We start from the raw sequence: 27,050 nt of genomic DNA on the forward strand, positions 1-27,050 counted from the left end.
TGTCTGCCGCGCCCCCCGGCCCATGGAGCACCAGCCGCCACTGCTCCCAATGTCTTTGATTTGGATCTCCTAAAGCTGAATTACAACATATTTTTTTTTTATTGCATAGGTACAGGTCCATCTTGGCACAATGTTCCTATCCACTTCAGCTCCCGATGGTTTTACACCCTTAATGACCAGGCCATTTTTTTGCTATTCAGCACTGCGATACTTTAACTGGTAATTGCGTGGTGATGCAACTCTGTACCCAAACTAAATTTTCTATAATTTTTTCCCACAATAGAGCTTTTTTTGGTGGCATTTGATCACCACTGGGGGTTTTTTTTTTATGTAAAAACAAAGAAAGGCCAAAAATGTTGAACAAAAAAAAAAGAGAAAAAAAATTTTTACTCTGATATAAAAAATATGTAATAAAAAAAAAATCAAATGCCTTCATAAATTTAGGCTAAAATGTATTCTGCTACATGTCTTCGGTTGAAAAAAAGTCCCAATAAGTGTATATTGATTGGTTGCTGGAATTTGTATTTGTTTATTTTTTATACTAGTAATGGTGGTGATCAGTGACTTATAATATTGCGACGGGCATTCTGACACCGAGGGGTTCATTTGCTAAAGCTAGAGAGTACAAAATCAGTCACACTTCTGCAGAGGAACCAATCAGCTTCTAGCCTCAGCTTGTTTAATTAAGCTTTGGCAATAAAACCTGGAAGATTTTGCACTCTCTAGCTTTAGTAAATAAACCTCTATCTGACACTTTGTACTGTACTAGTGACACCGGCTGGAAAGAGATTAACATCTGGGGGGATCAAAGGGTTCAATTTGAGCCTGCCAATGTTTACTGTGTGCTGTTTTTTACTAAGCAATGTGCTGGTTTTAACTCTCTGCTTTGCAGGGAGAAAAAAAAAACAGCATATCGCTGCTGACTGTAGAGAGCTCTGTGCTGTTTCCCATTTTCATTTCCATGTTCTGTGTACTGTGGGAGACCAGATATAGTGAATACAGGCTCCTGGGTTTAGGAACACTTTAAGTGGTCAGGATATGCCTACAAATTCTACTACCAAGATGTAGGTAGCTTTTGAGCTAAAAAAAAGACAAATGTTTATCAGAGATATTACCACCACGGCAGAAGGCTTATGGCGGTGATACCTCCAGTGTTTGTCAGCAGGTAATGCCTTGGGAGTCCTAGATGCACATCTGATTAGGAGACTTGATAGCAGTGGACAGAACTGTTCTCTGTTTCTACTGGAGGGATAAGCCCCCCCCCCCGCTAAGAATAAATACAATCATCTTATACATGCAAAAGAAAAACCTGTAAAAGGGAGCGCAGGTTTCCTCTATACTCCGGTGTGAACCAAACCTTAACAGCCCCCAAGGTGTATGTATGCCTTTAGGCAGGGGTGCTTAACCTTTTGAGGAGCGAGGGCCACTCAAGTTATTTGGTAACTAGTCGTGGGCCACTATGAAATTAAATGGTTACGAATTTTGAATTGGGCGGCTGCAGGAGGAAATAGAGGCTTGGTACCTGTATATGTGTAAAACAGAATGTGACCGGGAGGCCGCACGGGAATGGAACTTGGGGTGGGGTTACCATTGCGACCCCTGGTGCTGCATGAGTGGTTAGGGGGTGTGGTTAATACATCTGAACTATGGGGTTTTACCGCCCCTAAACCTCAAATGTAAACAAGCTCCTACTGTCCTGAGCCCCTTATAAAGCTGTGTTCACACTGATACGCTGCAATTTACCTGCATTGTGGGCTTCTGTTATAGACTTCTATTACATCGTGTGTGTGTGTGTGTGTGTGTGTGTGTGTGTGTGTGTGTGTGTGTGTTGCTCTTTCTGAAAGTGCACCAAAACTCCTTAATTCAGGAATTTTGGTGCACTTTCAGAAAGCGCACCAAACCAGCAGGATATTATAGAAGTGCGCTTCCCTGGTTTGAGGTTGGGGCCCAAATCAGAGGGCTCCTAAGGTCACAGATTGAGCACCCCTGCCTTAAGGGTTCTAAATCTAAGCGGATAAGAAGCTGGGCATCAGAGGCCCTTTGTATTAATACTATACTTACACATGTGCCTATACATGAATTATGTGGCATTCAGTTTTTTATGGCAGTAATAATTTAATTATTTTTGTATAATATAATTAAAATGTTCTTTGGCCTTGCCAGGTATGGATAGCACTTTTAAAATCCCAGTGTTTCAGTTTCTGATCTAGCATCCCAGTGCAGAAATAAAAAACATGGCTCCTTCCTTCTGGAGAGAAACGCCAATGAATGAATTGTCAGGGGAAGTATTGTGACCTCTGAGTGGTAATAAATACCTTGAATTGTTATCCTTAAGCCCCGTGTACACGATCAGATTATCGAACGATCTGTCGTCCATATTTTGTGGCATGCTAGTCTGATGTGGAAAGTGAAGAGGTTATTTTCATACAAATTTTCCCCTACGACAGAATTCTACTTCAGAAGTGATGTCATGTGTTGGATTGCTTTGTATGTGTTCTTTCATCTCTGAGCATGCCTAGTCTTGCTCTTAAGATTTTTTTTCGTCGAAATCTGTACTAATGAGACGAAAATCGGACGTTGTGTTGACGGATGATAAAAATTTTATAGCCTGCACATCAGGATTTTTTTGGCCAAAAAGTCGGAGTCGGCTGTCGAAAGCACCATACTAACAATCCGAAAATCGGCAGATCGGACGTCGGAGGAAATTTCCCTTCAGATTTTAGACATCATATAACTTGCGCCTAATAGAAATATATTCAGTATAAGATCCCCTTAAAGTAATTCACAAACATGGCTTCCCCCTGTACATAATTAAAAACCACAGGGAATCTGGGTTGCTAAAACATCACCATATTTTAATAAAATGATTTACATTTAGCTGCCCTTTTTCATGCGTATATAAAAAGAACACAAAAAAAAAACCTTTAGGTCCTCTTTGAATCATGCTTTATAATTCCACCATCAGTAAAGCGCTGCAGAGTTTAATTAGCCTTGTGGCACAATAATCTTATTTCCCATAAGTGTGTTCTGAACTGTTTTCCTCCAAGATTTCCACTGCTGCTCCACAGCCTCAGATAATGTAAATTGTGCGCCCGTAGGAAACTATCTTGGCATCAGACAGTTCTAGAAAGAAGAATGTTGTCTTCTATATGCCCAGCCAGTGTGAATCCGCTTCGTGTTTACATTACATCTTCAGTACGTCTGAGACTGAGAATGCACATATACATTGTAGAAAAGAATCGCCCCCTTTAAAATAATCACATTTTGTTGCTTTGCAGCCTGAAGACAGACAGTTTTTGTTTTATCCAGCAGTACTGTAACATCCAAGTTAAAGTGGAGTTCCACCCATTTTTAATAAGTTGGATTACATAGATGTATGTAATCCCCTTTAAAACGACTTTTACCAATGGAAACTTTTTTGTTGCTAGTAAATACCTTATTTTCTGCTTTATTCATCCTCTCCTCACTTCCGGGTCCGGTCAGCGATTACGTCATTCGGCGATTCGCAGGGGGTGCTGGGATGTATCTCAGGGCATGAAATCTTGCATTATTACACAGGAGATGAGCTGTACGGCGTGCTCTGCCCTGCCTCCACCCCGCCTCCTCTCAGTGAGTTGTACTGTATGTATTGTATTGAGGCCGTGCTCTGCCCCGCCTCCTCTCAGTGAGCGAGGACTGAAAGTATTATATCCTCACTGAGCTCACTGAGAGGAGGAGGGGCAGAGCACGCAGTACAGCTCATCTCCTGTGTAATAATGTGAGATTTCATGCCCTGAGATACATCCCAGCACACCCTGCAAATCGCCGAATGACGTAATCACCGACCGGACCCGGAAGTGAGGAGAGGATGAATAAAGCAGAAAATAAGGTATTTACTAGCAAAAAATAAATAAATAAAGTTTTCATTGGTAAAAGTCGTTTTAAAGGGGATTACATACATCTAAAGTTACTAAAATGGGTGGAACTCCACTTTAAAGATATAACACCAACTTGTCAGAAAACAAAAATTCAAAAACAGAATCTCTGAGTTGGAAAAAGGATCATCCCCCTTGCGTTAATAGGTTGTTGAACCTCAGTCTCAGTTTTCGCGGATGACACAAAGATATGTAGGGCAATTACTTCTCATCAAGATATAGAAATCTTACAGAATGACCTGAACAGATTAACAGAGTGGGCAACTACGTGGCAAATGAGATTTAATGTAGAGAATTGTAAGGTATTACACTTGGGGGCAAAAAAACGTAAACGCGAATTATGCTGTAGGGGGGGAACCTCTGGGGGAATCCAGAATAGAGAAGGATTTGGGGGTTCTAGTGGAAGATAGACTAAATAATAGCATGCAATGTCAAGCTGCAGCTGTCGAAGCCGGTAGAATATTAGCATGCATAAGGAAGGGGATGTACTCCAGAGATAAAGCTATAATCCTGCCACTGTCCAAAACCCTGGTTCGGCCACACCTGGAGTATTCTGTCCAGTTCTGGTCGCCAATTCTCAGAAAGGATGTGCTGGAACTGGAAAGAGTCCAAAGAAGGGCAACTAAACTAATTAGGGGATTGGAGGACCTTAATTATGATGAGCGATAACAAGCGCTTAATTTATTCTCCCTGGAGAGGAGACGCCTGACAGGGCGCATGATAGCGATTTACAAATACATCAATGACGATCCTAGCATAGGTAGAAAACTATTTAGTCTCAACGAGTGCAAGAAGACACGAGGCCACACAATGAGATTAGTGGAGAGGCGGTTTAACCTTAAGCTGCATAAGGGGTTCTTCACTGTAAGGGTTGTGAGAATGTGGAACTCTCTTCCACGATTGGTGGTAGCTTTGGGGAGTATGACTATTTTTAAAGGACTCTTGGACGTGCATCTCACAGATCCCAACATTCAGGGTTATGGGAAATGAGCAGGCCACTGACACACACACACACACACACACACACACACACACAAACACACCTATACAGGTTGAACTGGATGGACTGATGTCTTTATTCAACCTCAACTACTATATGTAACCACCTTTTGCTTTAATTACAGCCTTTAGTCTGTTCAGATATGTCTCTACTAACTTTGCACATCTAGACGTTGCATTATTTGCACACTCTTCTTTGCAGAACTGCTCAGGTTTAGTTAAATTTGATGGTGAATGTTTGTGCACTGCAGTCTTCAAGTCATTTCACAGATTTGCAACGTGGTTTAAGTCTGGGCTCCGATTAGGCCATTCAAGGACATCCACCTATTTCTCCTTCAATCACTGTGTGGTAATTTTTGCTGTGTGCTTCGGGTCATTGTCATGTTGGAAGGTAAACCTTCTTCCCATTGACAACTTTCTGACAGAGGGGAGCAGATTTTCCGCAAGAATTTGATGGTATTTTGTCCCATCCATATTTCCTTCTATCCTGACAGGGGCTCCAGTCCCTGCTTCAGAGAAACACCCCCATAACAGGATATTACCACCCTCCATAACAGGATATTACCACCTCCATGCTTTACTGTAGGAATAGTGTTATTTGGATGGTGAGCTGTATTGGATTTCCGCCAGACATGTTGTAGTCTCACCTGACCAGAACGCCTTTTTTCCATGTGGCCTCAGATTTGTTTTGGAAAAGCTCAGTTGTGACTGCTTGTGGCCTTCCTTGAGAAGTGGCTTTTTCTTGCGACCCTCCCATACAAGCCACATTTGTGGAGAATTTGTGCTTTTGTTGTCGCATGCACACAATGACCACCATTTATCATAAATTCCTGTAACTGCTTTAGAGTTGCTGTAGGCCTCTTGGTTGCCTCTCTGACCGGTTTCCTCCTGGCGCTTTTATCCAGTTTGGAGCAACATCCTGATCCAGGGAGGGTCTGTGTTGTACCAAATACCTTTTACTTCTTAATAGACTTCACTGTGCTTCTAGGCATTGATAAAGACTTTGACTGCCGGTTCAGTCGTGCTCCATTCTGTGCTATGGGAACCATTCTAATAGGAGCGACTCAAGTCGCTCCGACTTAGAAAAAGGTTCCTGCACTACTTTTGACCGAAGTCGGAGCAACTTGCATTGACTTCCATTATGTGAAGTCCGTGCACGGCGACTTCACTAGTCGCCCCCAAAGTCGTGTCGCCATAGTGTGAACCGACTCTGAAACTTTTTTCTTTATATCCATCTTTTGACAGTTCCTTGCCTCCCATAGTTAATTGTTTGCTTCAGGTGCACTATCAGGGATTAAATTGGTCCAGGAAAGTTTTTTTCATGCTGAGCTAATCAAAATGACCACAGCTCGCTGTAAGGCTGAACCGGGTGTCCGTCACACCTGGAGGATCCTGACTTCCATTTTCGTGATGACGCAGTGCCTGGACTGACATCTGTGACGTCAGTAGAGAGCAGACTTCAGCCCACTCTCTGCTGAAAACGGGTCACAGGAGTGCAGAACAAACTCTCCTCCTGCTGTTATCTAGTGAAGAACATCCTGTAGTATGGCCTCCCTCTCACTAGGGTGCTTATATCCTGCTGGATGTACCTCCTGAAGGGCAGGTGTGCTGATCCCTTTAAGAGCACCTTGCCCATGATGTTGGTTACTCCAGTGCCATGTAGGGATGAAGAGGATGCCCCATTTCCCAAATAATATGCGTTTGTTCCTCTGATCCCTCCTCTCTCTCGAGTCAAGTCGGTTCTGTCTCTGGTTAAGCTGTTCCAATTGATGCCCAGGACCAGGCTGCCCCGGGTTTACTAGTTCTGAGATCTGTGTTTAAGTGCAAAGTAGTTTCTTCCCGTGTTTTGGAGAATCCCTGTTGGGATGGCGGAAGTTCTAGGAACATTTCCAACACAGAGGACTTGGTTGTTGGAGGAATCTGGTCTGAAGATCAACATCTTGGAGCTTCGGGCGATCTGGTTGTTCCCTCAGAGGTGGGCCAACCTGTTGGAGGGCCATCTGATTCAGATACAATCGGACAATGCTATAGCAGTGGTGTAAATAAGTCATCAGAGAGGAACAAGAAGTCTTGTTGCTGAAAGAGAGAGGATCCTGGCCTTGAATAAACCTCAGGTTCCAGCATTGTCAGCCTTTTATATTCCTGGCTAGACAATTGGCATGATGTGGACCAGGAATCCACTGCTTGCCAATCATTAGACGTAGTGGTTGCATTTGATTTCTTTTTTTTTTTTTAAGGCTTTTTTTCCCCTCTGTTTTCACTTGGTGATCTGGCCAGTAACACACCTGTATTGGAGCATTCCCACTCTGGATGAAGGAGCACAGAGGACTATTTTGGACTACAGCATTGTCAGTCTGGAGATGGAGAGTGTTAGATGTATTAGCAGATTTAGAAACACTAACAAAATTAAGTCAAACTCCAGCAAACACTTTATAAGCAGTAACAGCAAACAGTTTTTTTTTCCTTTTGGCATAAAGACTTACATAAAAAAAAAAGCTGATCAATGTAGGCACCCCTGTCAGTGGTAAATGGTTTGTCCTAAACTGATACATCTGGAAGGGAGCTTGGTTTTTTGAAAAATGACAGATTTACTTGACAGATCACCAGATCCAAATAGAAAAAAGAAAGTGTAAAAAAGAAAACAAATGTAGCCATCACATAAAGAACTAGTAAACTGCAATATAATAGAGATCGCCTGTACATGAATCATGCTGAGTGATCTAATTCGGAGCTGCAAAACCACAGGTAACTGGCATTCAATACCTGCAAATTGAAGCCAGAGTATATTTAGCACTGTGGACACACAATCTCAGGTATGAGAAATCATTCTACCGCCTGCTAATAATGGCAAAGTCCCAAACTGCTAAGGATTTCACATAAGGCTGTCAATGAAATATCCTTAATGCCGCTCATTGCTGCTTACCACCTCCAGGGATCTGATCCTTAAAGTGGATGGAAACCCTCACATATACCCAGTGAAGTGCATAGCCTCAGATAAGTTTTACTTGTTTAACTGCTTTCTTCTCTTGTCTACAAGCCTTCAAAGTGCTGATTTGTGATAAAATCCTGAGGAGTACAGCGGAGGGGGGTTGGGAACTGCAATTACACTGTGTAAAAGCTGATTGGAGGAAATAACCCCCCCCTCCACATAGAGGAATGAAGGAACATGCAGAGCTATATTCTGAATAGACAAGCTCAGTGCTTATCTCCCTGACAAAAACTTGTCAGAAGTGACACATGCTAATAACAGAGGAACAAAGCACCAGAGAGAAACGACACTTAGAGCTTTGGAGAGAGACAAGTAAACAATACTACAGATATACAGTCTGTGCTTGGTTCAAATTTTATGACTGGGGTTTGCAACCACTTTAAAGTAGAACTAACAACTTTTTCTTTTTTTTTTTTTTTTTTTCATTTTGAATAGAGTAAGGGAGGGTTCTAACCCCTGTCAGATTTTGTTTTGCCATCTGTGTCCCATTGTGGAGGTTTCCCTTCACTTCTTGTCCCATAGCCAAACAGGAAGTGAGAGGAAATACCTGCGAATATGATGGAATTCCTTGGGTACCCCCAGGTCACCAGAAATAGTGTCCCCATTGGAAAATTTCCACTCTATTACTAGTCTAGGGACAACCCAAAATGTGGGATTTATTTAAAGCGGAGTTCCACCCAAATGTGGAACCTCCGCTCATTTGCTTCCTCCCCCCCCCCCCCTCCGGTGCCACATTTGGCACCTTTCAGGGGGAGAGGGGAACGGGTACCTGTTTTTGACAGGTACCCTTCCCCACTTCCGGGAACGGCGCCTCGGCGAAGTGAGGACCCCTCCTCCTACCCTCCGCCACCGAACCAATCCGAATGCGCAGCGCACATGCGCAGTAGGGACTTGCCCGTGAAGTCGCAAGGCTTCACTGCCAGGTTCCCTGGCCGGCAGTGTCGGCGGGAGCACCCGACAGACAATTGAAGTATCGGCTGTGGTGCCGACATCGCTGAACTCCAGGACAGGTAAGTGTCCTAATATTAAAAGTCAGCAGCTGCAGTATGTGTAGCTGCTGACTTTTAATTTTTGGAGGGGGGGCGGAACTCCGCTTTAACTTTCAATGATAATGGTAAACAGGACAAATAGAGAGAGTGAATCTCCTTAACGGGAGTCACAGACAGCAATAAAAAAACTGTCAAGCGTTCTAATTTCTCTCCACTCTATCCAAAATGGGGAAAAAAAACAAGTTCTGCCTTTAGTTATACTTTAAGTAGACTGAATATGCAAGCAAATGTGTTCACAATCTTCTGCTTGATAGATATTTCACCACAGATAAGCCTAATGGTCAGTGGCTGTTATACAAGGAAGTCCTAACATCATAATTCTGGTATACTGGCTATGCATGAAGGTCAGGATAGCATGCAAGATGCTACCACCAACACGTTTCATCTGCCTTTGGCGCAGCCTTCATTAGGGTATGTCCTAATTCAAGTCCGGGCTTCTCATCCTGGGTTATCACTGTCTACTTAGCTGACTGCTTAAAGGGTGTAACAGAACCGCCAACCCACACTGTACTTGTGGTCTTCCATCAGTGTACGGCTTCCTTGCAGTCATGAACATAGATATCAAATCCTAGCTGCCCCCATACAAAGCTAGCCAACAACTTAGCTTGTACTGGAATCTCCCTATATTTAACAGTCACACATGTTCAGAATCAAACAGGAATAGTACTCACATAGTTCTTGAGATACATGGTGCAAATCCGGGCATGACCAAACTTTAAAGAAACACCTGGAAAGTCATCTCTCTCCATTTAACCCCTTAGGATGCATTGTATCTAACTGATCAGCAATAGTGGAGATTTCCTAAAACTGGAGAGTGCAAAATCTGGTGCAGCTGTGCATAGAAACCTATCAGCTTCCAGTTTTTTTTTTTGTCAAAGCTAATTAAACAAACTGAAGTTAGAAGCTGATTGGCTATCATGCACAACTGCACCAGATTCTGAGTTTTAGTAAGTCTCCACCGTTGTCTTTTTGAAGTAAACCTGGCCTAACACTATTAGTTCTTTTTTTTTTTTTTTCAGCCAGTGGACTGAGCAAACTCTGTCACATAAATGATACAGAAATTTGCCTTTCCCCCTGGGGCATTCTGTTGTGACTGCTGCAGCTACCCTGTTTCCCCGAAAATAAGACAGTGTCTTATATTAATTTCTGCTCCCAAAGATGCGCTAGGTCTTATTTTCAGGGGATGTCTTATTTTCCACGAAGAAGACTACGGTACACATTTATTGTTGAACAAAAAAAAAAAAAAAGGAAATTTATTACCTGTATACAGTATGGTAGTAGTTGTTATCACAAACCAGAAAATTACATCCTCCTGTGTCATTTTGATCCTCACCCCCCCCCTTCTGATCCTCCTGTGTCATTTTAAGTGATCCCACTGCCCCCACCCCTGTGCCAGTGGACACCTTCACCAGACATCCACCCCACCCCTTTATCAGCCATTTCCCCCCTACCTCAGTCACCCATGTGTGTCCACACAATGTGCCCGACTCCTGCCCCGCGCGACTTACTGTCTAATTGTGAGTCAGCCAGACTCTGTCAGGGCAGAGCGAGCAGCAGGTGGCAGCTTGTCCTGGCGGCGGCACTGGCTCTCTGATTAAAAGAGACCTCGAACTTCCTGTCTGCTCCGGCTGCGCTGTGTCCAACAGTGAGTTGAGTGTCGGCGCCCGCTGCTACGGTCCAGAGTCCAGAGTTACGGTAGCTTCTGGGGGCCTTATTATCGAGGAGACCCTATGTTCGGGGGAGGCCTTATTATCGGGGAGGTCTTATTTTCGGGGGGATGCCTTATATTTCAGCGAGAGTCAAAACTGTAAGTAGGTCTTATTTTCGGGGGATGTCTTACTTTCGGGGAAACATGGTATGGCTTATCAGAATACATTGATCAGCGGCTGATTAAGAAACATTTTCCAACATGTCCCTTCAACAGAAATCAATCAAGGGGGTCAATTTCTGTGGAGTGGGGACTCTCACACAGTCTTGGTCTACAGTTTTTTTTTTTTTGCCATTGTCCATTCCTCCTGTAGGCAAGAGTATAACCCAAAGGTTTATGACTTACTGTGTCCCTCAAAGGTCTCCAAGAAAGGGATTTTATGGTTGGTACAAAAGTGTGTTCTGCTATGGAAACTCTTAAAAAGGAATTGATAATAAGCCAGCGACAAAATCAGCAATACTTTCCTGCTACTTGTATAGGTGAAGTGTAGGATTCTGCCTAATACAATTGCATTTTCTGCTAACCTCAGCTTTTCATAAAGCAGCAAAGAGCCCTTCACTGTGCACAAGGTGAAGGGATTCCAGGAACTAACCTTAGAGACTACTTTCTAATTATCAGTACAGGATGCTATTAGACATTGCCTGAGCAGACTTGTACTTTTCATTAAGCAGAGAGCGGTGCAGCACATGGTACTAAATGTTTTTTTAAATTTCCTTCCAGCTGAGAGTGGCTGCCCAGACACCACATTTATTGAAGACGCCGTACAAGAGCTGCTCAAGACCAGGCGCATCCTCAAGTGTTCTTATCCCTATGGATTTTTTCTGGAACCCAAAAGCACAAAAAAGGAAATCTTTGAACTAATGCAGGTGATGTTTGTTGTAATTACATGGGGCTGAGTCATTTAGACCACTGTGTATTTATCTGTATATTAAAAGAAAAAAAAAAATACACACACTTTAGCAGTCTATGTCCATTTACATCGTATGCAATAACCCTCAAATATCAGTCTCCACTTCACTTGATGTGCCTTGACCTTTAGAGTCGGTTCACACTATGGCGACACGACTCTGTACTACTTCGGGGGCGACTTGTGAAGTCCAGTGCACCGCGTCTTCGGCGCGACTTGCACGGACTTCATATAATGAATGTCTATGCAAGTCGCTCCGAGGTCGCCCCGAAGTAGCACAGGACCCTTTTTCTAAGTCGGAGCGACTTGTGTCGCTCCTATTATAACGGGTCCTGTAGCAGTCAATGGACCGCGAGGGACCGCGACTTGTCAGGCTGACCAGTCGCCTGACAAGTCGCGCTGGTGTGAATTGAATCTTAGTGACCGGTCTCCACATTATGTTTATTAAACTACAAAATCATTGTTGAATCCCCCAGGGGACCCAGTGCATGTAGCACTTGATCCTGTTCCTATCCATGGCCCTGTTGTGCAATAAAAGCACTTCTTTATGTCTGTTTGCGCTGGCTATTAGCTCTATCCCAGCGTGATGCCCAATTTATGGGTGTGCCTATGGGAAAGCTACAACACCATATTAGCCACCACCCCCTAAACCCTAATGTACTATTATGCATTAGCTGAGAGAAAGTTCTACATTACAGAGGCAGATCTCCTAGGTGCACAAACCTGTTTATCTACATGCTGTGTTCCTTATTTTATGTGATCACATGATTCACTGTAATTAATTACAGCAGGCTGATAGTTTTCAGTGTTGTGATCCCTCTACTACTGTCCTCTTTTCTGTGTGCAGTGCCTTTTGGAGCTCAATCGAAAATTTGCCTCCTTTTGAGCTGCGTGGGCAAACAGTAGGGGAAGGGGGACGCACTGTTGACTATGCTAGCTCAGCATCCACAGCACCTATCAAAAAGGAACAAAGTGTTACACGCACGTTGCCTTCTGGGGGAGTGGAACTTAAAATTCTTCTTGTGAGTCTTCTGCTGTAACCCTCAGTGACCAGTCTCCACATTATGTGCATTATTCCTTAGTGACCAATCCTCACATTATGTGCATTGACCCTCCGTAACTGGTCTTTATGTGCATTAGCCCACAGCGACCATTTTCCACATTATGTGCAATGGCCCTCAGTGACCAGTCCACACATTATGTGCATTAAAATAGTTATAAAGTCACAAAGTTTTTTACCTTAGTGTATTAAGGTAAAAAACCTTTCACAGGTTTTTTGCCCCCCCCCCAAATACTTCCTATATCGATCCAACGCTGTGTCCTTCTGCAGCAGTGGTTGTCTCTGTCCCTGCTTTCACAGGACAGATTGATAGCAAGGGGGAGCTACTGTAATTCAAATCCAGTGATGATAGGGCAGCGTCAAGCCGCGCTTTGTGCATCTATGTACGCACACAGCCCAGCTCGGAAACGCGCCGGCATGTATGCCCCCATAGCAAGCGGCTTGTTATTGGGGGGGGCACATGGAGAAGAGTAGGAGCGGACAATGCCAGTGGGGGACCCAAAAAGATGTAAGGGACCATCCTGTGCAATACTAATACACATAAGTATAAACCTCTTTTGTATTTTACGTAAAAAAGAGCCTTTACTGTCACTTTAACTCTCGATGATCAGTCTCCAGCAGGGCATATTTCTTATTTTGTTTCCCTTCTATCTTAAGTTTAGCTCAGGAAACATTGAAACCATCTTGGTTTTATTTTGTTTGGTGTTCTGTAAGTTTTTCTTCCTATAAAGCAGTTTTCCTGCTGTCCCCAACAACACATTACAGCAGTTGTTTTTACAAAAATAACCACATGACAAAAAGATCATACAAAAAGGGTATTGTTATTCAGCTGTGCCTTTGGTAGCACAATGTCCAAACCTGGCCGTGGTCACAGCATTACCCTGTGATCACCCCCTAGAGTAGTGGTCTCCAAACTGTGGCCCAGGGGCCAGCTGTGGCCCTTTGCCTACTTTTGTCTGGCCTTTGGGCAACATACCATCCACTGACTTCAACAACAGTGCATTATTCTTCACACTGACACCAATGATGGGGCACTATTCCTCCCACTGACGCCAATGACGGGCACCATTCCTCCCACTGACGCCAATGATGGGCACCATTCCTCCCACTGACGCCCATGACGGGCACCATTCCTCCCATTGACGCCAACAAAATGGCACTATACCTCCCATAATAACAAAGATGAGGCATTTTCTACTCCTGCTAGCCATAGTCCAACCCTTCTCATGTCTGAAAGACAGTAAACTGGCCCTTTGTTTAGTAGGTTTGGAGACCCCTGCTCTAGAGTATGTGCATTAACCCTCCAGTAAGCAGTCCCCAAAGTATATGCCTTTTACCAGTCTCATGCAATCAATGCCATCATCCACTGCAAAAAAATACCTTGATGCTTGTGTATTTATCTGTGCCCACAATGGTTTAAGATCATAAGAAGTCAATGGAGGCTGGTCTGTGCCTGCACTCATCCCCATTATTCACTCCTGAAGAGGAATAGTAACAACAAGCAGGTACTATTTTTTTTTTTAATCCTTCCGTGCATGCATTACTACTGGAAGCACATCATAAACAGTATGTGTGTTTTGATTTTTGTTAAGAGGCTTCATAATTTCAATCCAGGTTCTATCCAGGTCTGAAGGCAAACCAAAAACATTTCAGAAGAAGAATCTCAGAACACCTGTAAATCATGGTGGTGATTTGGTTTGGGATTGCTTTGCTGCTTCAGGGCCTGGGCAGCTTGCAGTCATCAAGTTAACTATATATTCTGAATTATATCCATATATTCTTGATGAGAATGTGAGGCCATCTGTCCAAAAATTGAACCGGAAATGAGCCTGCCAACAAAATCATTCAAAGCACAAATCCACAAAGGGATTGCTCAGAATAAAGAAATAGAGGGTTATGGACTGAGCAAATCAAAACTCTGATTTGATTCCCATTGAAATGATGTAGGAGGTTTTTGAAAGAGGCAATGCATGCAAGAAAAGGAACAAACATTTTGCTACTGCAGGAATTGGGCAATAAAGTGGTTCTAAAGGCTAAAGTTTTTGTTTTCTGCATTAAGGAAAAAAACGTTTTAGGTGTAGCTCCTCGCTTAGCCCCCCTATAAGCTTACCTGAACTGAACTCAGTTCAGTGCTGTGCACAAGAGCAGCAGTGCTGCTCTCTCCCTCCTCACCGGACTCTGTGAGAGCAGCGGGAGCCATTGGCTCTTGCTGCTGTCAGTCAAATCAAGGTCTGGCCGCACTATGTACTATCGATAGACACACAAAGTGCAGGTTGGGATAAAGCCTGCACAAGTACCCTCTTAGCTAGTGGGGGGGGGGGGGTAAATGAAGGGGGAGGAGCCAGGAGCACTGGCGGGGCACCTGGGAAAAAAATTAGGATCAGGGCAGCTCTGTGCTTTTGCACAGAGCAGGTAAGTATGACATGCTTGTTATGTTAAAAAAAGAAAATGAAACTTTAAAATAACTTTAACAAAAGGTCGAAAATCGGAGCGATAAAGTCAGAGATGGAGGGCAGTCATACTAAAAGACAAGAAGAAGTAATTTCTGCCACAAGGGGGCTATACCCTGTGTTCTAATCATTGACACCAAATCCTGAAACATCAGATTTTAATCTCATGCATTTGAAGTGTTAGTAAATGTAGGAATGTACTTACATTTATTTTCCATATGAGAAATCTGCAATTTTCTTCATTTAGGTCATACAAATGGTACATGTCAGTTTTCTGTGTCATTTGTTCATGTACATCATTTTTTTAGCTGCAGGCACTGGCACTTTTTGAATCAAAATCTGTTTGCCTGTTCAAATATGTTTAAAAAAAAAAATAATAAATAAAGATTAGCAGTTCATATGAGGTGTACTCATTGTTCACATGAAAATTGTATGTTGGTGCAAATAAAAAAAAGTATCATGGACAGTACTCAATTGTCTTTCACACTACTGTAAGCCTGGGAGGTGTCACAATTACACTTTGAAGGAAGAGCAGACAGGTGTTGAGGACCCCTTCCTTCAATTTCCTTTTTGTTTCCTTTCTTACAGACAGACCTAGAAATGGTAACTGAGGATCTGGCTCAGAAGGTGAACAGGCCTTATTTGCGCACCCCTCGCCATAAAATCATACGGGCAGCATGTCTGGTGCAGCAGAAGCGACAGGAGTTTTTAGCGTCGGTAGCACGCGGAGTAGCTCCAGCTGACTCTCCTGAAGCATCGAGGCGAAGGTAAAAGTTAATGCGCTTGGACGATTTTGTTGATGCTGGAAATCCCTCAAGTGAAGTACAAAGTATTTGACATTGGCCAGTATTCATTATTTACAAAGGGGTAGGGGGGTGACAGATTTAAAGTAGAAGTCCGTGCTAGAACTAACTAAACTAAATTAGTCACTAATAATAAAAGTCTGTGCTAGAACTAACTAAAATAGTCACTAACCCCCAATAATAAAAGTCTGCGTAAGAACTAACTAAACTAAACTAGTCACTAACCCCCAATAATAAAAGTCTGTGCAAGAACTAACTAAACTAAACTAGTCACTAACCCCCAATAATAAAAGTCTGTGCTAGAACTAACTAAACTAAACTGGTCCCTAAACCCACATCATAAAAAATGTATTACATGCTGTTCATACTCAGTCACCATGAGATTCGTTTTCTGTATTCTGCAAAAAATCTGGTTGATCCTGCTGCTCTCTATCTCCACCTTCTGTTCATGTCCCCAATTCAGCTGGGAATTTTAAAGCTGTGGTGGCAACTCTGCACATGCTCAGTTTTCAATGAGTTTCTATGTTGAGCATTTCCTCCCTCTCACATTTGAGCAGCCCATATGACTATAGAGTCACACATGTGGGCATATACGCAGTGGTAAATGACAGCCCACTGCCTCCCTCCTCCTTCCATGTCCATTAATCATCTAAACACATGTAGAGTGATGGAGGCTTCTCCTCCCACATATTCTAAGACACATCCTGTAGGGGTGTGACACAGGCTGTGGCTGGCAGGAATTCACCCACACCATGGTTTTCACTAAATAAAAATAAGATTTAATTTCAAATATACAGGTGCATCTAAAAAAAAATGTGAATATCCTCAAAAAGTTAATTTATTTCAGTAATTAATTTAAAAAAGTAAAACTCATATATTTTATATAGATGCGTTACACACAGAGTGATATATTTCAAGTATTTATTTTATGATGATTACGGCTTATAGTTAGTGAAAACCCAAAATTCGGTATCTCGGAAAATTAGAGATGATCCTTCATCAGGATAGGTGGTCTTTCGGCCTCATTCATCCTTTTTGCCTAAAGTAGTGTCAGGTTTTCACCTAAACCAGGATATAGTTCTGCTTTCCTTTTTTCCCAAATTCTCAGACTCCGGAGGAAAGATTGTTGCATTCACTAGATGTGGTTCGTGCAGTTAAAGTCTATGTGAAGTCATCTGCACTAATCTGTAGTACCGATGCCTTTTTTTTGTATTGCCATAAGGGCCTAGGAAAGGACAATCGGCAACTACTTCCACTATCTCTAGGTGGATTTGTCAAGTAATTTTTCAAGCTTATGGCTTAAAGGGTAAGATTCCGCCTTTTAAGTTAGAAACGCATTCTACCCAGAAGGTGAGTGCTTCTTGGGCAGTGTATCATCAAGTATCTATTGCTCAGATTTCCAAAGCTGCTACTTGGTCTTCAGTTCATACATTCACAAGGTTTTATCAAGTGGATGTTAGAGCCTGAGAAGGGGCTCAGTTTGGTATTAGCGTGTTGCAAGCAGCACTAGAAGTTCATATTGTTCTTTGCCCAGGGGCAGTTATGGGATTCTGTGTCCCCTCAAGGGCGTTTTTCTGTAGAAGAGAATCATTATCAGTTTGCGGTGTTACCCTTTGGTCTCGACTCGGCTCCCCGGGTCTTCACAAAGGTGTTGGCCCCAGTTTTGGCGCTGTTGCGACAGCGGGGCATATCGATTCTAGGTTACCTAGACGATCTTCTGCTTCGTGCAGAGTCTCCGCAGACTCTGTTACTAAACTTGGAGATCACCATGATCTCTTTGCAAGAGTTCGGGTGGCTGGTGAACCTGCAGAAGTCATCTCTGGTTCCCACCAGGAGGCTGGAATATCTGGGTCTAATTTTAGACACATCCAGGGCAAAAGTGTTTCTCCCTGCGGAGAAACTCCGAAAGATTCAATCAACGATTCAGTTGTTACTATCCGTCAACTGGCCTTCTCTTCGGACTTGCATGAGGGTCCTGGGTCTGATGGTGGCTTCCTTCGAGGCAGTACCATTTGCCCAGTCCCATACCCGAATCCTTCAAAAGGAGATTCTTCTCAAATGGAACCGGAATCCCGATTCCCTGGACAATCGGATCCGACTGAGCGAGCGGACCAGGGAGTCTCTGGTCTGGTGGCTTCGATCTCCGATGCTCAGCCAGGGGAAGTCATTTCTTCCAATATACTGGACGATTGTCACCATGGATGCCAGTCTATCCGGGTGGGGAGGAATTCTCAGCAAATTATCTGCTCAGGGGCTTTGGTCCCTGGAAGAGTCCAGGTTACCGAAAAATGTATTGGAACTGAGAGCGATCAGACTTTGTCTGATTCACTGGACCGAGCAGCTCCGGGGCAGCCTGGTGCGAATCCAGTCGGACAATGCCGCAGCAGTGGCTTACGTCAATCACCAGGGGGGCACCAAGAGCGTCCTGGCGGCCATAGAAGTGGCCAGCATTCTTCGTTGGGCGGAACGGTTTGTTCCAGCTCTCTCCGCGGTATTCATTCCGGGGGTAGAGAATTGGCAGGCAGATTATCTCAGCCGTCAGATTCTGGATCAAGGGGAATGGTCTCTTCATCAAGAAGTATTCCACCAACTGTGCCTTCGTTGGGGCACCCCGAATGTGGACCTGTTGGCATCTCGGCTCAACAGAAAAGTGCGGAGGTTTGTAGCTCGCTCCCGCGATCCTCTAGCAGATGCCGCAGACGTGCTGGGTCGCCCCGTGGGGGCAGTATCAGCTATTGTATGCCTTCCCTCCTCTCAAGTTGCTGCCGAAACTTCTTCGCAGGATAGAGGTGGAGGGAATTCCAGTTATCCTGGTAGCTCCGGACTGGCCTCGTCGGGCTTGGTACGCCGACCTGGTCAGGCTGGTCACAGACGTTCCTTGGCGACTTCCTCTCAGGGAGGATCTGCTGTCGCAGGGACCGATCTTCCATCCTGCTTTACGATCCCTGGCTTTAACGGCCTGGCTATTGAGACCCAGGTGCTGAAGGACAAAGGGTTGTCCGCTTCGGTTATTCCTACTCTAATTAAAACAAGGAAAGCGACTTCCAGAAAAGTCTATCATCGCACATGGAAGTCTTATATCGCGTGGTGTGAATCCCTTGGGTTCCCTCCACGTTCTTACTCGGTGGCCCGAATATTGGCCTTTCTGCAAAAGGGGGTTGAGCAGAAACTGTCCTTGAGCACCATCAAGGGTCAGGTTTCAGCGTTAGCAATCTTCTTTCAGAAGCCTCTGGCTACTCATTCCTTAATGCAGAGTTTCATTCAGGGAGTGCGGCACCTGGCTCCGCCGGTGCGCGCACCATTACCGCCCTGGGATCTTAATTTGGTGCTGTCGGTTCTTCAGAAACCTCCCTTTGAAAATATCAGGGAGATTCCCTTGCTTACTTTATCCCAGAAGGTGGCCTTCTTGGTGGCTATCACTTCTGCACGCAGGGTATCAGAACTGGCCGCATTATCCTGTCGTTCCCCATATCTGGTGGTTCATAGGGATAAGGTTGTTCTTTGTCCGAATCCATCCTTCCTTCCGAAGGTGGTTTCAGAGTTTCATTTGAATGAGGACATTGTATTGCCTTCCCTGTGTCCTAAGCCCAGTCATCCTCGGGAATACTACGGATTCATTTCGTAAAACGGATTCACTTTTTGTGATCACGGATGGCCCTAAGAAGGGGTTGCCTGCATTTGCCGCGACTATCTTCAAATGGATCAGACAGACGGTGGTACGGGCTTATTCTATTAAGGGTCGGGAGCCTCCGTTCCCTGTTAAGGCGCACTCCACTCGGGCGCTTAGTGCTTCATGGGCCTTTCGCCATCAGGCGTCAGTGCTTCAGGTTTGCAAGGCGGCTACATGGTCATCGGTGCATACCTTTGCAAAATGTTATAAAGTTGATTTGATGGCATCGGCGGATGCCTCTTTTGGCCGCAAGGTTCTGCAGGCCGCTATTTGAGGAGACCGGTGGTCTACCTCGAGGGTTTTTTTCTGTTGGGTTTTCAGTTGAGTCTCATCCTTTTGTCTGATGAGCCTTTAAAACTTCTAGTTGGCACCGGTTGGGCCTTCTGGATTGGATTTTGATTTCCGTTAATCCCACCCCTCATTTGTGGCACTGCTTTGGGATGTCCCAATTTGATATTAATCAAAGAGGACTGCGTCTGTCAATGAGCGACAGAGAAAAATGGATTTTTGTAAGAACTTACCGTAAAATCCTTTTCTCTTAAGCTCATTGACAGACGCAGTACCCGCCCCTCTATTTTTGAGTTGGGTTGGGTTAAATTCTCTGACACTGCTTTGTGACATAACTGACATCCTGTAGCAGAGAGAGAGAGAGAGAGGGTATACCCTCTGGGACTGCCCCTAAGGTGTGGCCAGAACGTTTTCTTCTGCCTAGTGTCCTACTCCTGTAGAGGGTAGTATAACCCAATTTGATATTAATCAAAGAGGACTGCGTCTGTCAATGAGCTTAAGAGAAAAGGATTTTACGGTAAGTTCTTACAAAAATCAATTTTTTTCATACAAGTACATGATACAACATACACATATCAGGAATACAAAGTGTTGGTTTTACATATTCTTTAAATACATTCTTTACAACCCTACAGAAAGGGGCCAATTTGGGAGGATGCAAATCAAATTGCAAGAGTTTTAATTTACGAAAGGAAGTTGTAACAGTCAGTCAACCCAGGAAACATGAGATAGGACATGAGAACTTCACATAGATATGGATTTTGGTGAAAATCATGCCCAAGATCCAGTACTGGAAGGCAGGAACATGAACCACATAGTCACCATGAAACACTATGAAGGCCAATGTACATATTGTGCATCTTGCATGAATAACGGAGTAAACTCACACTTTACCTAATGTAAATTCAACATAACCCTGCTGTTAGCTCACCCACCATTTTATGGAACACTTAATCCAACATTGAAGAAAGTACTTCATGAGAACGCTGTACATCGATGGAGATGGCTAAGAGGCACATCATTGCCTCATTCTGCGTGTAGCATTAAGGGCCATGTCATTATATCATTCTGCATGAACTGATTTGTGCTATTTTCTGATCTCCAGTGTTTGGATAATCTCATTACACACATTAATTACACATTAACGAGGCCTTAAAATAGCTTCATCAGTCATGTGTTTCTACTCAGCTGGGACTGTGCTCTAAAAATAGTCAGCAATACCTCCTCATATTCTTCCTTGTCATCTATCCTTTAATGCCAAATTCAAGTTATTTTAAAACAGAGACTCCATCTACGTTGTCAATCATTTATGTAAATGTTTCTTACTGCGACAGGACTTGAGATATTTTACTTTATTTACACTGGTTGCACTGATGGCAGAGGCCTCTTGTTACCTGTGTGACACTCCCTCACAGCCCTCACAGGTATATACTCTACAGCTTTAGTAAAAAGGGTCTGAAATTATCATTTGTATCACATCCCAATTAAAACAGACCTCCAGCCAAAGATAACAAGATAAGGAGTAGCCTGCCCATTGAGGCTAGGTTCACACCTATGCGTGTTGCTGACAGTTCTGTTTACGCAGTGCAACTTTGATGTGACTTTACACTCTCTGGCACTCAAGTTGCAACAAAGTAGTGCGGGAACCTTTGTGTCCAAAGTCGCATATTAGGGTTAGAATTACCGGTAATCATTAGGGTTAGGATGAGCTGTAATCATTAGGGTTAGAATGAGAGGTAATCATTAGGGTTAGGATGAGCGGTAATCATTAGGGTTAGAATTAGTGGTAATCATTAGGGCTATGATTAGCAGTAATCTATAGGGCTAGAGGTAATCATTAGGATTAGCGGTAACCATTAGGGTTAGCAGTAATAATTAGGGTTAGAATTAGTGGTAATCATTAGGGGTAGGATTAGCAGTAATCTATAGGGCTAGAGGTAATCATTAGGATTAGCGGTAATCATTAGGGTTAGGATTAGCAGTAATCATTAGGGTTCGGATGAGCGGTAATCATTAGGGTTAGGATTAGCAGTAATCATTAGGGGTAGGATTAGCAGTAATTATTAGGGCTAGAGGTAATCATTAGTATTAGCAGTAACCATTAGGGTTAGCGGTGTTAGGTTTAATAGTAATTATTAGGATTCACAATAATCATTAGGATTATCGGTAACCATTAGGACTATGATTAGCAGTAATCTATAGGGCTAGAGGTAATCATTAGGATTAGCGGTAACCATTAGGGTTAGCGGTAAACATTAGGGTTAGGATTAGCGATAATCATTAGGGGTAGGATTAGCAGTAATCTATAGGGCTAGAGGTAATCATTAGGGTTAGCAGTAATAATTAGGGTTAGCAGTGTTAGTTAGGGTTAGCAGTAATTATGAGGATTAGCAGTAATCATTAGGGTTAGCAGTAATCATTCGGGTTAACTGTAATCATTAGGGTTAGCGGTAACTATTACGGTTAGGGTTAGTGTTCTAACCCTTACAATTATCGCTAACCCTAACAATTAACCCTAGCCCTTAACTCTAACCCTATCCCCTAGTCCAGTGATGGCGAACCTTGGCACCCCAGATGTTTTGGAACTACATTTCCCATGATGCTCATGCACTCTGCAGTGTAGTTGGGCATCATGGCAAATGTAGTTCCAAAACATCTGGGGTGCCAAGGTTCGCCATCACTGCCCTAGTCCTTAACCCTAATCCTAACATGTGACTTTAGACACACATAGGTTTCTGCACTACTTTGATGCCAAAGAGTGTAAAGTCGCACTCCATGAACAGAGCTGTCATACTTTCCTATTAGACAAACCCCTCCCCCCCCCCTACGCGCAAAACGCATAAAAAACGCAACTCTTGCCTTTTTGGTGTGGGTCCATTGAAGTCTATTACACGCAAAACACAATCTACTGCAGGAAAAAAGTCCATGACCCTTTCCAAAAAATGCAGCAGCTCAAAATGCACAGATGTGAACTAGATCCATAGGAAGCACCGCACACATGTGAAGAACCGCACACATGTGAACAGAGGGTAAAGTGGCAGTAAAGTTTTTTTTTTTTTTTTTTTTTTTAATTTGCTGACAGGCAGAATATTTATGGCAGAAGAGGCCCTGTCTGTCTCTTCTGTTATACAAGCTTCCCCCTGCCTGCCAGTCGGGCGGGGATGTCCCTTCCGCCTTCCATGGCTTTACTGGGATCTCCTGGCTCACCGGAAGTCCCTATCAACCAGCTAGCGCTTCTGCTGGCTGATCACAGAGCCGAACAAAGGCCAAATCGGCTTTGTTCAGCTCTATGATATAGTAACCCCGAAGCAGTGACCTGGCATCACTTTTAGTTTACCTGGATGTAAACGTCAGATCATGGGCAATTTAACACACCTGCTCCCCCATTCACACCTGAGACCTCGTAACACTAACGAGTCACATGACACCGGGAAAGGAAAGAGGCTAATTGGGCCCAATTTGGACATTTTCACTTAGGGGTGTACTCACTTTTGTTGCTAGTGGTTTAAACATTAATGGCTTGTCACATAAAAAGATATATTAACCGGTTGCCGACTGCGCACAGTATATTTACTGCGGCAGTCAGCCCCGGCCAGGCAGAGTGACGTAGATGTACGTCACTAGCCTGTCACCGGGTTTTGAGCCAATAGCGGGCGAGCGCGCGCCCGCCTCGGCTCGTTCACAGAGGAGTCCCGGCGTGTGACCGGCGGTAGAGCGGGAGAAAGGCGGGTGGCTTATGTAAACAAGCCACCTGTCATTCTCCCCTGTGTAAAAATGGAGATCAGACGGTTCTACTATGTAGAACCGTTGATCTCTGTTTTTACAATAGTAGCCATGTCCCATCACAGTTAGAATCACGTCCCTAGGACACACTTAACCCCTCCCTGTCCAATACAGTTAACCCCTTCACTACCAGTGTCATTTTACAGTAACAGTGCATATGTATAGCACTGATTACTGCAGTAATGTCACTGGTACCCCCAAAAGTGTCAAAAATGTCAGTCAAGGGTCCGATCTGTCCGCCGCAATGTCGCAGTACCGCAAAAAAATCGCAGATCGCCGCCATTACTCGTTAAAAAAAAAACACCAAAAATGACAAAAATCTTTCCCTTTGTTAGTAAACGCGATAACTTTTGCGCAAACCAATCAAAATACGCTTTTTGCAATTTTTTTTATCAAACATATGTAGCATAAAACAAATTGGCCGAAAATGTTAAAAAATTTTGATTTTTACATTTTTTTGGGGGGGAATTTCATATAAAAAAAGTAAAAAATATTGTTATTTTTGCAAAATTTACGCTCTTTTTTTGTTTATAGCGCATGATCAAAAAATCGCACAGGTGATCAAATACCACCAAAAGAAAGATCTGTTTGTGGGGAAAAAAAGGTAGTGAAATTCGTTTAGGTACAGCGTTGCATGACCGCGCAATTGTCCGTTAAAGTCACGCAGTAAAAAATCGCAAAAAACCCCCTGGTCAGGAAAGGGGTAAAATCTTCCGGGGCTTAAGTGGATAAACTATTTACCAAAATGTGAGGGGTGTACTCACTTTTGTGAGATACTGTGTGTGTGTGTGTGTGTGTGTGTGTGTGTGTGTGTGTGTATATATATATATATATATATATATATATATATATATATACATACAGTGGGTACGGAAAGTATTCAGACCCCCTTAAATTTTTCACCATTTGTTATATTGCAGCCATTTGCTAAAATCATTTAAGTTCATTCTTCTTCCTCATGAATGTACACATAGCACCCCATACTGACAGAAAAACACAGAATTGTTGACATTGTTGCAGATTTATTAAAAAAGAAAAACTGAAATATCACATGGTCCTAAGTATTCAGACCCTTTGCTCAGTATTTAGTAGAAGCCCCCTTTTGATCTAATACAGCCAGGAGTCTTTTTGGGAAAGATGCAACAAGTCTTTCACACCTGGATTTGGGGATCCTCTGCCATTCCTCCTTGCAGATCCTCTCCAGTTCTGTTAGGTTGGATGGTAAACGTTGGTGGACAGCCATTTTTAGGTCTCTCCAGAGATGCTCAATTGGGTCCTTCGTTATTTTAGCTGTGTGCTTAGGGTCATTGTCTTGTTGGAAGGTGAACCTTCGGCCCAGTCTGAGGTCCAGAGCACTCTGGAGAAGGTTTTTGTCCAGGATATCCCTGTACTTGGCCGCATTCATCTTTCCCTCGATTTCAACCAGTCGTCCTGTCCCTGCAGCTGAAAAACACCCCCACAGCATGATGCTGCCACCACCATGCTTCACTGTTGGGACTGTATTGGACAGGTGATGAGCAGTGCCTGGTTTTCTCCACACATACCGCTTAGAATTAAGGCCAAAAAGTTCTTATTTCTCACCATCTTGGAGTCCTTCAGGTGTTTTTTAGCAAACTCCATGCGGGCTTTCATGTGTCTTACACTGAGGAGAGGCTTCCGTCGGGCCACTCTGCCATAAAGCCCCGACTGGTGGAGGGCTGCAGTGATGGTTGACTTTCTACAACTTTCTCCCATCTCCTGACTGCATCTCTGGAGCTCAGCCACAGTGATCTTTGGGTTCTTCTTTACCTCTCTCACCAAGGCTCTTCTCCCCCGATAGCTCAGTTTGGCCGGACGGCCAGCTCTAGGAAGGGTTCTGGTCGTCCCAAACGTCTTCCATTTGAGGATTATGGAGGCCACTGTGCTCTTAGGAACCTTTAAGTGCTGCAGAAATCTTTTTGTAACCTTGGCCAGATCTGTGCCTTGCCACAATTAAACACAATTAAATTAAACGCAACATATACACACAAGGTGATATTCATCATCCGTGCGCTAATCATACCAGTCCAAACGTAGCTTGTGTGTCTTCCTTCCAGAACATAGTCTATTAAAGCTTGGTGGCTGCTGCTCCAGTCAACTCCACTGGGTGGCGGAAGAGAACACTGTGCAAAAGATAAACAAAACCAGGCGCACATCCAACCTAGTATATTATATTTTTTATTAATGGAAAATGAATCAATATGAAATGCACTCACATGGTACAGCAAGTACTGGGCATATGTAGGTTCCTCTCCTGCTGTATGGCCTCTTCAGATCCCGCACTATACCCAGTCAGTGTCCCCTGGAAGGTGAAGCTCCCCTCAGGACGAGCAATCCGCTGCACCTCTGGCAGATCCTGCACTGTCCCACTCAGTGTCCCCTGCAAAGTCAAGCTCCCCTCAAGACAAGCGATACGCTGCACCTCCAGCGTCTCTTCCTAGTGCGCCTGCGCCCGACTCCGCTGTCCCCACCGTGAATCCCGCACAACGCACAAGGATCCAGGCAGAAGCCGATAACTATGGGGACGGAACAACTCCGGCAGATGGTGGTAGAGGATGGAAACTAAGGCCCAACACTGGTTGCTATGACAACATGTTTCGGAGGCGTAGCCTCCCTCTTCAGGTCATCAGGTTGATAATACACTAGTTTGGATGTGCGCCTGGTTTTGTTTATCTTTTAAAGCCTAGCAGGGCTGAACAGAGAAAAAAAACTGACAGCTCAGAATGAGCCTCTGTACTCAGGGCCGTTGTTAGAAATCATGGGGCCTACAGCCTACCTGATGGGGCCCCCTTTGATCCCACCCCTGGCCCCGCCCTTTGCCCCACCCCTGATCCCGCCCTTTGCCCCGCCCTTGACTCCGCCTGTTCAGTTTGTGTTTGCATGCACCATACAATGGACAAGGGTAGAATTGTGATGGCTCTATAAGTGACCATTTGTAAATCTGCTCTGGAAAAAAAATAAAAAGATGCAGTCCTTTTCCATAGTTTTTTCTATCCTGAACGGACATAGACGTAGGTGTAGACCTAAATAGTGCTTTCAATTAGGTCCACATGAAAAACTGACAGGCGGCCCTAACTGGAAAGCTTGGAACGTTCTTAACCTCTTCACACCGGACGCACGCATCAATACAGCCTCTTGGCGGGTGGACCAGAATGTACACATTGCTGTGTGGAAAGCGTGCGCCCTGTGCGCTCCCTAGACAGTTATTGGCGATTAATGGAAAGCTCCTAATCTCTACTTACGATTGGGAGCTTTCCGATCATGTGTCCACCAATCATGGTCAGGAACACTGCCCCACCTCCCAGCATCAGAAACCTCTTAAAAAGCTTGGAGGCACTGGCATGAAGGGGTTAAAGAGGAGTGGTTGGGGCATTAAAAATGCAAAGCCCCACCCCCCAAAACACAAATGTAA

At 43.9% G+C, this 27,050-nt stretch overlaps 1 protein-coding gene across 1 annotated transcript in view; it reads left to right on the forward strand.

Moving 5' to 3' along the window:
- The window catches only part of ANKIB1 (ankyrin repeat and IBR domain containing 1), a 218,212-nt gene that overhangs the window by 179,009 nt on the left and 12,153 nt on the right, over nucleotides 1-27,050 (forward strand). Inside the window, exons 14-15 of the mRNA XM_082257819.1 lie at nucleotides 11,380-11,525; nucleotides 15,665-15,843. Coding sequence (XP_082113945.1) covers nucleotides 11,380-11,525; nucleotides 15,665-15,843 — 325 coding nt within the window. The remainder of the gene's footprint in view (nucleotides 1-11,379; nucleotides 11,526-15,664; nucleotides 15,844-27,050) is intronic.

This window comes from Pelophylax lessonae (genome assembly GCF_965119305.1).
Source record: "Pelophylax lessonae genome assembly, chromosome: 5".
Taxonomy (NCBI): Eukaryota; Metazoa; Chordata; class Amphibia; order Anura; family Ranidae; genus Pelophylax; species Pelophylax lessonae.